A 16,238-nucleotide genomic window follows, 5' to 3' on the forward strand; every position below is an offset into this window, starting at 1 on the left:
TTTCAAAAAACTAATCAAAGAAAACATTACTTCAATTAAGACCATTTAATAGCAAACAAGCTGCTTCTCGATAACATATTTAGAATTATTCGAATTTAGTGAAAAGTGTTAAATAAAAAACAAAGCGATAAGTACTACCGCGTATTTGGAAGTGACATTTTCAATTTTTTGATTAATGAAGTGTAATAACTTATGAAGTGGAATAAACTCGAAAAGTGTTCCAGGGAATAAAGAGGAAAATGGGCTATAGCGATATGTATGACGAAGATGAGGAAGTTGATTATAATGATGAGGATTCCTTACTAGCAGCAACGCAAAGGTAGGTACTATCATCTATGAATACATCAAAAACGCTTCTATCGCAAGGATCATAAAATAAAATTACGTTGCACTTCCAATTAATATTTAAGTACCAATTGAATAATAAATAAATTAAAGTGTAATTTACTCGTGTTTGTTCTCAAAATAATCCACTTAAAATCATAAAAATACTATGACCTAGGTAGCTAAAAAATGTGTCTTACACACATATTATAGATCTATAAAAACTCAATCATTATTCAAGCATCACATTTTACTTATCCCGATTTTAAAGGGTGTAACAACCCAAATTCGTCAACAAAATTGAAGAGGTAATATTTTGGCCAACTGTATAACAAGAAATTTAAATGAAAGAAAGGAACCTACGTTGTGTTAAATATTTTTTTATTGTGATTACCTCGGATGCGCTTCGACAGAAGCAATATTTTGGGAAACTTAAGGAGAATAGATTATATAAATAAAACGCTAGATTGTAAATAGCCCTACTTATTTTATTAAACGAAATGAAAGGAGTGCCGTACTCCGCCTGGAATTCACAAGTAAAAGAGCACGGCAGAGAAAACCATGATCACTATTCCAGAGATTCTAACTATGCTGTCCTTAACTTCAATAAAAGATAAATAATAATAATATAGAAGCTGTCCTCATACCAAGGTTTGTAGTTTTATACATTCAAAACATGCCACATTTATATCATTCAAAACTGAAGAGTGTTTGGTTAGTTAGCAGGTCGCCGCCTGAAGGTACTAAGGTCCTGGTTTCGGATCTCGAAGCTAAAGTTGGATGTTTGGTGTAAATATCTTAATATTATATTTATTGCTTTTAGTTGCCCTCTGCGAGCTAAGATATTCGCCCAGTCACGGTCGAAAAGTATTAGTACATTCAACAAGGTTCTTATTCTCACTCCGAACCACAAACATCGGCATGAATGGACAGTAAACGATTGTTTTTGATTACTTTTAAATTTAAATTATTTACAGCATAAATAGACTCCATTAAATACATACACATGTTATATGATATAATTCTCAGATGAAATAAACAAGGAAAAACTTTAATACAGAATATTAGAACAGAAAAATAAAATATATGCTTTAGTTAACATTAGTTAAATAATGAGAAAATATTTCTAAGGTAAGTAAAGGTAAAATTCTCACTTTACCTTTACTAACATTCTTTGTCACAAAACTCAGGAACCAAAATAAATCAATGCGTCTCGAATGGTAGTAAGCTAATAATCTTACAACTATCATCTCGGGTCGTCGCCTCTTTCCCTCTCCCTACTTTTGCGAATAATATTTTAAAAATCAATAATTTGATTTATGTATACAGTGTGTCTTAAAACTGAATATTTTAGATTTAAAGAAATATGTCTATTTTTAAATAGGCGGTTCATCTCAGGTGTATAGCAAAATTCAATATAAATTGTGGATTTTGTGACAACTACAATTCTTTTTTTAATCAATGTTAAGTAATACGATGGATGAATCAAATATAAAAATACGATTAGCGTTCGCACAAGGGTCGTTTGGCTTTCGAAGCGGAAGCGTCTAGAACTCCGAGCGAACGTCCCTCTACCTTCGTAATAACTACAGAACGATCAGTCAATAAACGCGAACAAAATGTTTGCTCCCATCTATTGTGAGATGAGTGCGGCTCAGGGATTCAAGGTCAAATTTAAACTCCCCTCGCTCCTCGCCCTGCTAAGTCAAATTTTAATTTCATATTTAATTCAAAATTACCACAAAAATTGTTATTACTCCGAATGGGCATCTTGTTATTAAATAAAGAATGCCAATATGGGTTTACGGGCATACTCGTGCCCATTCGGAGTAATAACAATTTTATTTTAAATAATTAAAACAAATTAATTATTTAATTATAATACATTTATTACTTTTCTGTAATTTATTTCTTTTGTTTTTTTTTTAGATCTAAACATATTAGAACATAATTGCTCGATTGAATTACCTGTCAAGATATTGTTGAGATTGTTTTACATAATTAAATATACATATTTTTGTAAAATAATCAAATAAAAATAATTCAGTGTCTTCTGTGTGTTGACACTGTTCAAAATTAAATGTAACATGCATTCACAAAACACTTACAATTCTTTTTCTTAATTGCGAACTAAATAATGCAGATGGTAATAAGATTTGTAATAAATTGTACAATTTAATAATATTTTTAATTACGTCAACTTTTACATACTTTAACTTTGTAGTTGAGTGTGATCATATTCCTTAAGAGATGTAAATAGATGGTAAAAAAGCATCTGGACTCTGAGATGCACAAAATTGTTTTTGCAAACTTTACATTCAAAAGAAACTTTTTAAAATAATTTATTTGTAACAAATCCAGCAACATAGCCTAATGCCGCAGTTTCTATATCATGTATATCAATATTAATTAATTCAGACACATGCCAACGGTCGTCAGGAGTTGTAGAATCGTTAAATGGATTTTTTAAGTTTTTAATTGTGGCTAGAGAATGCAAAACATCATCTTCACAATTAGCGTCACGTGGATGATATTTAATATTTTTTTATTAATAAAGCTTTATAATAAATTCTAATTGCTAAACAGGTTGGATTGATGTTTCGCATTCCATATTATCGAATTTGTCCAAAAAATTGTTCCAAGAGGTCTTGGTTAAACATTCTTGGATAAAATTTATTGAAGCCATTATGCAACAGCGCCTTTCGTAGTGAAATAAATCCATTTAATGTTCTAATCCAACCATTTAAGACAGGCGGTTTACTCCTGTCATTAGTTTTAGCTTTAATAAATTTAGTCATAGTTTTAAACAGAGCCAGTGAACGCATCCATTGGCTGATATGGAGTGACTTTGCTGACACCGCTTGCCTTAAAGGTTTCCCAGCTTCCTGTCCCTCTGATATACCATTGACACTGTCAAATAATTGATCGATAGATTCTATTAACTCTGTAATATCTAACGCACAGTTTAATTGAAATTTATCATTTGTAGATTTAATGCCTGTCATTGCACAATACTTGATAACTTGCGGCTATCGAATGGCTAAATATATGTGCTGCAGTTGAAACCTTCATTTTTTTATTTTTTTCTGCTACAATATATAGATCATTAAGCTTTCTCATAACTCTTATATTATAAGATTTATCAATGTTATAAACTGCTATAATATGTGACCAAGATGCTCTCTTTTTTGTATTATTTATGTAAAAAATTAAATCTTTTGTAAGAAGATTATTTCTTAAAGTTTTTAGGAGATGATGTGGGTCAAACAATGGTAAAATAATATATATAATAATAAAATGATGTTAGTGTTATGAACACAAACAGATGTGTCTCTAGATTATACACCTTTCAAAATATTTTTATGATTAGTTTCCTCATCAAGCAATTTTATGGCCTTAATATTATTAGTACCTTGGTCACAAACTGAAGCTATTACCCTCTCAGTCTAATGCTTTCACATCTCTATAATTCCTTTATAATAATAAATTAAGGATTCAGCCTGCAGCGCTGAATTATGTAAAATATATGCTACAGGCTGCTTGCACTTACAAAATGCACCTCTTAACATAAATACTGTTGCATGGTTAGCAAGATTTTTAGTTTGTGAATCGAGCCCAAAAATTACGTCATTGTGACTTTGGAATCTAAATGTGGCTGAATATGAATTTCATCAAATATCAAAGTAAAAAAAATTCTCTTTGTCATTCATATTCGCCACAATAGAACCATCACTATTAAATATAATATCAGAAACTCCTGGTCTTAACGCAATATAGCGTAGCAACCTTTGCAGTGTTGCGACAGAAGGGAGACAAAAACCTAAGCGATTTAAGGTACTGCATGTCATTGGGCTCAATTTCCAAATAAAGATTGCATCAATTTTACTATCTAAATTGTATACTCTACCATATGGCTTACGTGATGCATTCTTAAATTGTGAATAGAAAAACGTCTTTTGGAAAGGCGTTAACTTCCTTGTCAAAGCTTCGATATTCATATTCTTTATGACATTTTTGGTAGCCACAAGTCTCTTCTTTAAAGAAAGAATTCGATGCATGGAGTTTCATTCCTTTTTGTTTTAACGTCCTGACTACTTTTTACTACTTCCTGTAAAGCGAAAGCCGTTGGAGTCATGTAGAGTAGACGACGGAACAGCCAGAGATCCATTCTTACTCTTTTCTAAAAATCTCGTGATTAAAAAAGTGAAGATAATATAATAACAGTTGAAATGTTAAAATATTGCATGATATACAAGGTAATTATTACACATAAAGAACTTACGACTTACATTACTGGAATGATCACTTCTTAATGGTGGTGAATAAAGGCAAGGCAGTTCTACTGGAGGGTCTTGGATATTTATATTTTCAACAATTTCCACCAGAGACTTTTTTGATGGTCCTGCAATTGCATGTAACTCGCAATCCCCATGGCGCTTCACTGTTGTTGCAATATTTTCTTTATCTTGTGTATAGATGAGGAAGGAATATCTATTTGAGTGTTCAGATCCAATGATGCTAAAAAATAAATTAATAGGTACATGTTTTTTACCTATAATTATAATTAAAAATATATCTAAAATTATAGTCTGAAGTCATACATATAATATATATAGACTTTTATTGTAGTATTATTATTTTATGTTATATTTATTTAAATAAATAATGAAAACGCAAAAAAATAGGACGAAATAATTTGTGGCTAGAGAGTTAAATTAAGGTAGGTAGTGCAATAAAATGTCTGTTTTTTGTGAGGGTAATAAAATTATACTAGATCCTTTTTTCAATATTTAGTGTGCCTAACATTCCAAAAAGAGAAAAAAATGTCAAATAGAATATTTCTTACCAGGCAAATTTAGTGAAGGTACACAATTTTTAATTTTACGCGTCAACACAATCAGTTGTTCTGGGGTAAAATGGGCTTCACTTATCTTTACATTCCGGTAAAACACTTTTTCAAAATCTCTCAATTTTTCATTACCTGTTGCTGCAATCTCCATAACTAGAGTAAATCCATAGAGTAAATTTGAAAAAAAAACGCTTTGGCGTGGATTTGGAAAGCAAAATACTAAAGCTACACGCACACTGGTGCGATCACGGCCGCGATCACGATCACGATCAGGGCAGCGATAACATGAGCGATCATTCTGGCACACACCAACGCGTTCACGTTCACCGCCGTACCTAATAGGTATACATAGGTACAAATTAAAAATGTGAATTATGTATACCGAAAAAAAAAAACATTCTGAAATATTTACCTACAATATTTAAACTTAAACAATAAAAATGTATACATATGTACTATCCGATCCAATTGCAACTCCAACTTCGTCTAAAACTTTTTATTTTTAATTCTATTATTTTTGTAACTAGGATCGGATAAATCATATAGAATTTTGTGTATTTTTACAGCCTTAATTAGCTGTTCTGTTAAGTCCATTTCTAAATTGCAACAAGAAAAAACACACAAAATAACGGAAAATTCCTATCAGTTGGGTCGCGATCACACGATCAAACTCGACAAGTTGAATCTGATCGCCACCGCAGAATAGAACGCCGCCAGGCCGCTTTGTCTCCAAAACTCGATCGGGCCAATGTGAAACGGCTCATATGTATCCTTCAGCAACTTTTGGCCGTGGCCGCGTGGTGGTCGTGATCGCGGCCGTGATCGCACCAGTGTGCGTACAGCTTTGGTTTGAGAAGTGAGAATCAATCGAACCAATCATAACGTTTAAAATTGATCTGCAATAATCAAGCAACCAAACATTCACGACTTTAGTGTCGCCATCTATTGTGATATGAATCATTAATTTCTAATTTAACGCTCCATAAGAGTGACTAGGCCCTGAATAGCAGTGATGGGCATAACCGAACAATTTTGATAACTGGATTATTAGCATTTGAATAATACTAATAACCGAATGATTATTTGAATAATCATTCGAATAAATTCGGGCTCTCCTTTCAGTTTCATTTTTCGTTAGGTTTAGGTTGGCTTAGCCGGATTCTGGTTTGGCGATTCAGTTTCAGTATTCAGTATTCAGTTGTTAGTCGGGTGGTTGTCGTACTTTTTCGATTTACAAGTTAATTTAGTAAATATTTAATATTTGATTAGGCAAAATTAGATATTATTATTAATTCATATTAAATCTATTATATCATTATCAAATATCAATAGCTTCTCTAAACAGTAATCACAAATAAATAATAAATAACAGTTGCCGTTGCCACCACCTTCTCGTAAATTTTAATATTCGTTTTTTATTCGAGTGATGGCATCGAAACTTCATAAATTGAATTTAAAACGTCTCTTATTCCTTGCCTTACCCGATTATCCCGATGTTCTGTTCACCCGACACCCGACAGATCGCCAACGAGCGACGACGCGACTTGTTCGTAGTTCGTACGGTTCAGGTTTCAGGTTATTTTTCATTCGAATACTTTGAAATGAAAACCGAATTACACAGGTTATTTTAATAACCGAGTAACAGGTTATTTTTCATTCGAATTAGCCCATCACTACTGAATAGTATCAATCACTTCGACTCCGCGTCGACCGCCAAACGACCTGCAGTGGCATTCTGTAAGCTCCATGGCAAGAAATTTCCTGTCCAGTCTATCCTATATGTATACCATTGATGAGTCACTAGACAAGAAATATGTTTCCAGAATCGGGCCCCTGTTCGTGGACCTACTATTTTTTACGTAGAAAGTAGAGCGGAGGGAGATTCGTTCCAAGTTCGAGACGCTTCGAGTTTGAGACGATCCGTGTGTGCAGGGTCTAATAATTTCTACAGTAAAATCGATATTTAGATGTTTTAAAATTGTCAAAATCACTATAAAATACTAAATAGGTAATAAATGACAATCAAAGAATAGAAATTAAAAAAAAATAAGCAAGTTAAAAAGTTGGTGGCGATTTCAAAATCAATTAAGATATTTAGAAGATGCTGTTTACATTTTTAATTTTAAAAAATCTACTTGCGCACCATAAAGAGAATTATTTTTGACCTTTTTTTTGTAGAAGTCAGCCTTAATAGGAACTTTAGAAAAGCTACAAACTTTCGTATCTAAATTTTAATAGTATTTTTACAATATGGTATTGCTCTGTTATTGTTTCTAAATTGCAACAAGAAAAACACACCAAAATAACGGAAAATTCCTATCAGTTGGGTCGCGATCACGCGATCAAACTCGACAAGTTGAATCTGATCGCCACCGCAGAATAGAACGCCGCCAGGCCGCTTTGTCTCCAAAACTCGATCGGGCCAATGTGAAACGTCTCATATGTATCCTTCAGCAACATTTGGCCGCGGCCGCGTGGAGATCGTGATCGCGGCCGTGATCACACCAGTGTGCGTACAGCTTTGGTTTGAGAAGTGAGAATCAATCGAACCAATCATAACGTTTAAAATTGATCTGCAATAATCAAGCAACCAAACATTCACGACTTTAGTGTCGCCATCTATTGTGATATTATGAATCATTAATTTCTAATTTAACGCTCCATAAGAGTGACTGGGCCCTGAATAGCAGTGATGGACATAACCGAACAATTTTGATAACCGAATTATTAGCATTTGAATAATACTAATAACCGAATGATTATTTGAATAATCATTCGAATAAATTCGGGCTCTCCTTTCAGTTTCATTTTTCGTTAGGTTTAGGTTGGCTTAGCCGGATTCTGGTTTGGCGATTCAGTTTCAGTATTCAGTTGTTAGTCGGGTGGTTGTCGTACTTTTTCGATTTACAAGTTAATTTAGTAAATATTTAATATTTGATTAGGCAAAATTAGGTATTATTATTAATTCATATTAAATCTATTATAATATCATTATCAAATATCAATAGCTTCTCTAAACAGTAATCACAAATAAATAATAAATAACTGTTGCCGTTGCCACCACCTACTCGTAAATTTTAAAATTCGTTTTTTATTCGAGTGATGGCATCGAAACTTCCTTCATAAATTGAATTTAAAACGTCTCTTATTCCTTACCTTACCCGATTATCCCGATGTTCTGTTCACCCGACACCCGACGGATCGACAACGAGCGACGACGAGACTTGTTCGTAGTTCGTACGGTTCAGGTTTCAGGTTATTTTTCATTCGAATACTTTGAAATGAAAACCGAATTACACAGGTTATTTTAATAACCGAATAACAGGTTATTTTTCATTCGAATTAGCCCATCACTACTGAATAGTATCAATCACTTCGACTCCGCGTCGACCGCCAAACGACCTGCAGTGGCATTCTGTAAGCTCCATAGCAAGAAATTTCCTGTCTAGCCTATCTTATTTGTATACCATTGATGAGTCACTAGACAAGAAATATGTTTTCAGAATCGGGCCCCTGTTCGTGGACCTACTATTTTTTACGTAGAAAGTAGAGCGGAGGGAGATTCGTTCCAAGTTCGAGACGCTTCGAGTTTGAGACGACCCGTGTGTGCAGGGTCTAATAATTTCTACAGTAAAATCGATATTTAGATGTTTTAAAATTGTCAAAATCACTATAAAATACTAAATAGGTAATAAATGACAATCAAACAATAGAAATTAAAAAAAAATTAGCAAGTTAAAAAGTTGGTGGCGATTTCAAAATCAATTAAGATATTTAGAAGATGCTGTTTACATTTTTAATTTTAAAAAATCTACTTGCGCACCATAAAGAGAATTATTTTTGACATTTTTTTTTGTAGAAGTCAGCCTTAATAGGAACTTTAGAAAAGCTACAATTTATAACGCATACCGATATGTCTTCTAAAGGAGAACTTAATATAATTTGATAGTTTTGTTCTTAAATAATTCCTCATTAGTTTAATCTAAAATAAAGATTACAAAATACTTTTACAGATCGAAATAAGAAATCAATATTTTAAAAGAAAATTTTTAAATCCCTTTTGATACGTTACTAATAAACTAATAACAATATTCACTTCTATACTGCAATATTGGTGCCATTAAAAAAATAATAAAAATCCAAAATTAATATCCACAAGATAAATATTGTTTTTTATTAAATCGTTCATATTATTATTATTGTTACTTGAATATAGGTATTTCGGGAAATCACACCAAATTCAAAACAGATCAATCAGACTATTGTTTCTAGCTGGATCAATCGATCAAGCTTTAAGTCAGATAGATTGAATGACGGATTAATACAAATTAGTTCATAAAATCCTTGTAATTCTATACATATATAATTTTTAGTTGATTAAATATACGATCATTAAAAATATTACTATTGATTTAGATATATCCATGATTTTATTTTGCCAATATGGTGTATTATGTATCTAGTACAAAAAGTTAAACATTTTTCAGACAATGGACCGTATAATCTGAAATGATTCTTACTATGTCACCGCATTATCCAAAATATATGAAATTTTACGTACAATTTTGATTCTTCGGTAGAACAATAAAACTTCTATGGCAACATCTACTTATGTGCTTCCCTTAAAGAAAAGAAGAAATAGAAGTACAACCAGCGGCGTAGTGTGGCGTCAATATAAGGGGATGTAATAAGTAACTAAAAGGTCCAGGGGAAAACATGATAAGTGGCATTTTACTAATTTTACAAGAGAGTACTGGACGGCTGGTGGTTATCATGTTCTTTCCATGAATTCTATATTTTTACTAGGCATATATCATAGGATTTAACTATATACTTATTGCACTGCAGGGTTTAACATTTTGTCGGGGCCAGATAACCTACTATAATATTGTATCTCCAAAAAAATCCTCTATGGGTATTTCGCCACTGCACTGTAAGAAAATCTAGAAAATAAAATAGTTATTTTTTGTAAACACTTCTGCGTTAAACCTAAACTGACACTGCTTGTCAGAAGTTGTTTACAGTGATACAAATTTGCCTAACAAAGAAAAAAATCTTAATGTTTCGGAAAGTTTATCTCTTTCCCTCGTCGGAAGCAAAAAAAAATACAAAGAATAAAGAAAAAAACTATTTTAAATATTTAAATTCAACTATTCGAGAACACTTTACTTTTTTAAAACAGATACGTCTACAAGAAACCGTTGACGTTCTGTTAAAATGACTTGATATCATATAATGTTATTTTAACAGAACGTCAACGTCAACAGGTTTAAAAAAAATGTTTAACCTGTTATGGTTTTTTTAAATTTTAAAATTAAGATCAACTCTTCTAGTATGTATGTTTGCGAAAACTTTTATTACATTTTCTTCAAATAAAGAATGAACATCGTAAAAAAACAAAAATAAAAAATGTCCAATTGTCCAAAAAAATTAAAAAAATGTGGTTGACCACTTAGGGGTATAAAAATAGACTAAAAATAACAACCTATTCACACACTTGTAGAATGTAGAATGTTTAGGAGGGAATTTAATCACCGCGACCTTACAGATCTATTGTGTGTTCCCCTTTCTTGAGTTATCACGAGTTATAACTCATCATACAATCTCAGGGCTCTAACAAAAGCCAGTATCTGAGACGGCTCCACAGAGGCCATACCAAAGTTCATGGCACGAACGGCCGGCGTCTCGGCGCACTCAATGAGAAGGTGTTCTGGTGTTTCCCCATTTTCCCCACAGTATCTGCATTCGCCGTTTTTTCTCAGCCTCAGCCTACTGAGGTGTTTGTTGAGGAGACAGTATCCTCTTAGAAACCCCGTGACAATCCGAAGATTGTTTTTATTTAAATCAAAGAAAATCTTTGATTTTTCTCAGTCGTAAGTTCCAAGGAACTTTTTCGAGTGTCTTAGACCGTTGGAGGAAACCCATTCCAGGTTACGGATGGAGTCTTCCAGATTATTCAGTTCCGCTTTCAGTTGGTTCCCGCTTGGTGAACAGAACGGTTCTGGTCCAGTTAGTGGAGTGTTTGCTCCTTTTCTAGCTAGATCATTTGCTTTTTCATTGCCTTCCATACCTTGGTGAGCAGGCACCCAGAGTAGGAGGACTTTATTTTCTTTTCCTGATTTGTTGAGCTTCTCTAGGCATTCTTTGACCAACTTCGAATTGGTGGTTATTGAGTTGATCGCATTTAGTGCTGCTTGACTATCGGATAAGATGGTTATTTCCTATTTTCGATTGTTCCTATCTAAGATAAATTGTACGCATCTTTCGATAGCGTATATTTCTGATGCCCGAAGGATGCTGGGGTAGGTGCCCATTGATTCGGAGTACTTAGTTTTCGGTCCAAATACTCCTATCCCTCTTTTATACATGCTGAGCAAACGTTTCTTCCTTCCAATTCTTTTTCTCAAAATTGTAAATTCTTGATGTTATCCACTGGGAGTTGGAGAAGTGAAATTTTCTTTTTGATTGTATTGTTGCGGACCGGTGCGGACTCGACCTAACCTAACTATATGGCCCGCCCTCGGATGACCTTAACATCGCATTAAAAAATAAACACCGTAATGATTCATTCAAAGATTCGAGAAGAATCGAGTCCCACTGGAATGGAGTAGTACATACGAGAACATTCGAAACCTTCTCTATGCACCTAACGATCTATGGACTATTCTAGTAAACTTTAACTGTAGGTATATAAACCGGCGGCTGTGGCTCTAGAGAGGACAGTTATAAATAGACGAGGTGCAGTTGACGCGCTAAAATTCAAAATAAATTCTTAGTTATAAATCGTTTGTAAATAGTTCTATAAGTCTTTTATCGTTATTGTTTTTGTTAATTAGTGTTAAATAAATAGTGTTTAAATAAATTGTGACTTTCTATCCACACGGAACCGACGAAAAACGTAACAATTGGTGTCAAGTGTGGCGTGTGTGATAGACTAGCATAGTAGACTAGAAAAATAAAAGACTTGAAAGTGTCCGAACTGAAATGTATATTGGAAGAGAGAGAGTGCGAGACAGATGGAAAGAAAAGCATTTTGCAAGCCAGACTGAGAGACGTTTTGATAGAGGAAGGTGAGGATCCTGACACATTTTGTTTTGAGTTGGAAGGTGACCTTGACTCGTCCTTACAAAAATTGCAAGACAATTTAAACGGCAATTTGAATAATTTAGAAGATAAAATCAGTGATAAAATGATGAAAAATTCCCAGGATTTAATTAATATTTTAGAAGATAAGATCGCAGAAAATTCTAAAGATATACAGGCCAGCTTTAATAATAAAATACAGGAATTAGAAGAAAAGATAATAGATACACAAGATAATAACGTAAATAACAGAGATTGAGGAAGATGTAAATAGAAAAATCGAAATTTTAAAAGAAGAAATAGCGAAGTCAAATTCACCAAAATGTCAAGAAACATCGGAGGGACTGAAACTAGTCGAAAATAGGTATACCTCAAAATCAGTTATAAAATCTCTGCAGTTTGACGGAAAAACCGCTTGGGCCAACTACTTTTGCCAATTTGAAGCCGCTGCGAGAGCAAACGGCTGGACAATCGCTGAAAAAGCTACCGCTTTGACTATCGCACTGCGGGAAGATGCGACTGATATCCTGCAGACACTGTCACCATCGGAACAGGGAGATTATCAGCAATTGGTACGACATTTAGAAATGAGGTACGGCCAAGCTCATTTGGAACATGTCTATCATTCCCAGCTAAAAAATCGCATTCAAAAGGCAAATGAGTCTCTGCAGGAGTTTGAAGCCGACGTAGTCCGCCTTGCTCGCCTTGCGTACCCTGCTATGCCCGAAAATGTTATGGGGCGCTTAACAGTACAGGCTTTTATTGATGGTTTACGTGACAACGAGATAAGGTAAACACTTCTCTTAGCTCATCCAACTCATTTGGGAGATGCCCTAGCACGTGCCCTGGAATTTGAGGCCGCGAAAGAATGCTCTAGGTCTCTAGGATTTGCACGGGCTGTTGAGGAGAGTTCCGATGATTCCAAAGTGGAAGGGATTGTGCGGAAAGTACTGGATCAGTATATGAGCAAGAAGGGGGGACCGATTCGCTGTTGGAATTGCGGACAGATGGGAAATCGTTGCAAAGAAGAGAAAGAAGTGAAAGTCTTAAGGACGACTGTGGTTGGTGATAGTTGGCAAACCGAAGATCTTGCAAATGACCAAATCAGTGATCAAGTTGGGCTTGGTGATTAACTGGAAAAACGCTCACCAGAGACCAACGTGGGAGGAAGTTTGCAGATATTCGCCGAACGTGAAGTCGTACTGGTCCCAGTGGAATTCATTGGTAATAGATAACGGATTACTTCGCCGTGAAATTGAGAGACCAGAAGGACAAGAAGAGAGAAGGCAGATCGTCATTCCAAAGAAGAGGGTCCCGGAAGTCTTGGCGGAAGTTCACAATGGAATCAGCGGTGGACATCTTGGTGTTAGCAAGACCCTTTGCAAGCTACGTTAACGGTTCTATTGGATGAACTGCACAGAAGACGTGAGGGCCTGGTGTAAGAAATGCGACGTTTGCGCTGCTATCAATGGACCACAAAAGCGTGGTAAAGCTCCAATGCGCCAGTACAATGTAGGCAGTCCTTTCGAACGAATAGCGATCGACGTGGCTGGTCCTTTCCCGGAGACGAACGATGGTAACAAATACATTGTGGTAGTAATGGATTACTTCAGCAAATGGGTCGAGGCCTACGCGTTGCCAAATCAAGAAGCGTCCACCATTGCTGATGCTCTTGTTAAGGAATGGATCTGCTGGTTTGGTGTTCCCATGGAGCTGCATTCAGATCAGGGAAGAAACTTTGAGTCCAATCTGTTCCAAGGCGTCTGTGAAGTCCTTAACATCCGCAAGACCAGGACTACTGCTCTGCATCCACAATCCGATGGGATGGTTGAACGCATGAACAGAACCACCAACCGTTATTTCGCCAAAGTAGTTTCCGACCATCAAAGAGACTGGAACAAATTTCTTCACCTGTTCCTGTTGGTCTATCGTTCATCCGTCCAAGAATCCACGGGGCAAACTCCAACCAGCATCGTTATGGGACGGGAAGTGCGCCTACCTTGTGATCTGAAGTTTGGTTGCCGACCGGGAGAAGATGTCGCCGGAGAAGATTATGTCCATAGACTACGCCAAAGGATGGACGACATCCATCAGCGAGTCCGCCTAAATATTCAAAGCGCTAGTGACCGAATGAAGGAACACTACGACATTCAAGCTGAGCATGGAGGATACCAACCAAGGAACTTGGTGTGGCTCTATAACCCGCAGAGACGTCGTGGGTTATCTCCGAAGCTACAATCCTCGTGGAAAGGGCCATACGAAGTCATGGATAGGATTAATGACGTCGTATACCGTATCAGAAAATTGCCAAAAGGAAAACCGAGGGTAGTCCATTTCAACCGTTTGAGCCCCTACCAAGGCGAAATAGAAGATCGTGCTGGGACCGTGAGAACCTGCAGCTTTGATCCCCCTGATTCGAAGATGTCCTTTGACGATTTCATGGCCCGATACAACAGCAGTGAGAAGGCTCGCTATGGTGTAACCAAAGAAGATGGACTGGGACTGTATGATGAGTTATGATTCAAGAAAGGGGGACACAATGGATCTGTAAGGTCGAAGTGATTAACCCCCCTCCCACTCATTCTAAATTCTAAAAATTCTAAAACCAAAGAAGATCAACAAGACCTCTTTTCCGTGCCTCCTGATTATTCGCTCGCTCATTGTGTGGCCCGAGATTTGCGGATGTCCAGAGGAATCGCTGCGACGTTCAATGAGAAGTTTGGGCGTGTCGGAGAACTACGCCGACAGGATCCAGAGGTTGGAAGCGTCTTGAGGATAACCGACAATGCACATGGTCAAGCAAGACACATCTTCTACTTGGTCACCAAGGAATGATCCCCGAGTAAGCCGACTTATCTCAATCTATGGAAGACCCTGATTGAACTGAGAGAAGCCCTGCTAAACAACAACATTGCACGATTAGCCATTCCGAAGCTGGCGTGTGGACTCGGTGGTTTGAGTTGGCGACCAATCCGGAACATGATTGAAGTCTTGTTCAGATTTACGGGAATCGAGATCCTTGTTTGCTGCTACAACCCAAAGCTCAGATCGGGAGAGAAAACTGTAGACTGCTATTTCTACCAGACTTCGCAATGTACCAGGGGCCAGCTTTGCAAATATCTTCATTCACCGTGTACATCTCGGGACGAGCATGTACCTAAGAAGGGGGCAGTGTTGCGGACCGGTGTGGACTCGACCTAACCTAACTATATGGCCCGCCCTCGGATGACCTTAACATCGCATTAAAAAATAAACACCGTAATGATTCATTCGAAGATTCGAGAAGAATCGAGTCCCACTGGAATGGAGTAGTACATACGAGAACATTCGAAACCTTCTCTATGCACCTAATGATCTATGGACTATTCTAGTAAACTTTAACTGTAGGTATAAAAGCCGGCGGCTGTGGCTTAGAGAGGGCAGTTATAAATAGACGAGTGCAGTTGACGCGCTAAAATTCAAAATAAATTCTTAGTTATAAATCGTTTGTAAATAGTTCTATAAGTCTTTTATCGTTATTGTTTTTGTTAATTAGTGTTAAATAAATAGTGTTTAAGTAAATTGTGACTTTCTATCCACACGGAACCGACGAAAAACGTAACAGTATTCTTACACTTACTGAATGTACATATAAAATTTCACCAAAATCGGTTAAGTCGTTTCGGAGGAGTACGGTAACTAAAACTGTGACACGAGAGTTTTATATAATATCTGGCTAACGATATATCGATAATGATAATTTTTTGGCTAACGATGATTTAATTAAATATAAACTCATCCCCCATATCTACTCCTATTTTATTTTACCTTCTTTGGATGAGTATGGAAGATACCAATCGATTATCTCGAAAAATTCCATTTAATTTCAGAGAACGGCTCGGCGCTCGACGTTTAATAAATGAATATCACTTTTCCAAGTCTGAGTAGCTTGTATTTCAATTTTCCGACTTAATAAAAGCAATTTGGACCCTTTTCATACCCG

The 16,238-nt window shown here is 35.8% G+C and overlaps 1 protein-coding gene across 2 annotated transcripts in view; it reads left to right on the plus strand.

Moving 5' to 3' along the window:
* Positions 1 to 16,238, plus strand: part of LOC115881920 (chitin synthase chs-2-like) — a 45,179-nt gene continuing 28,941 nt past the window's right edge. For both annotated transcript variants that reach the window (XM_030899648.1, XM_030899649.1), the window contains exon 1: positions 1 to 319. In XM_030899648.1, the coding sequence (XP_030755508.1) occupies positions 240 to 319 (80 nt within the window). In that variant the 5' untranslated portion in view covers positions 1 to 239. The remainder of the gene's footprint in view (positions 320 to 16,238) is intronic.

This window comes from Sitophilus oryzae, unplaced genomic scaffold, assembly GCF_002938485.1.
Source record: "Sitophilus oryzae breed Bouriz unplaced genomic scaffold, Soryzae_2.0 scaffold_1744_pilon_pilon, whole genome shotgun sequence".
NCBI lineage: Eukaryota > Metazoa > Arthropoda > Insecta > Coleoptera > Curculionidae > Sitophilus > Sitophilus oryzae.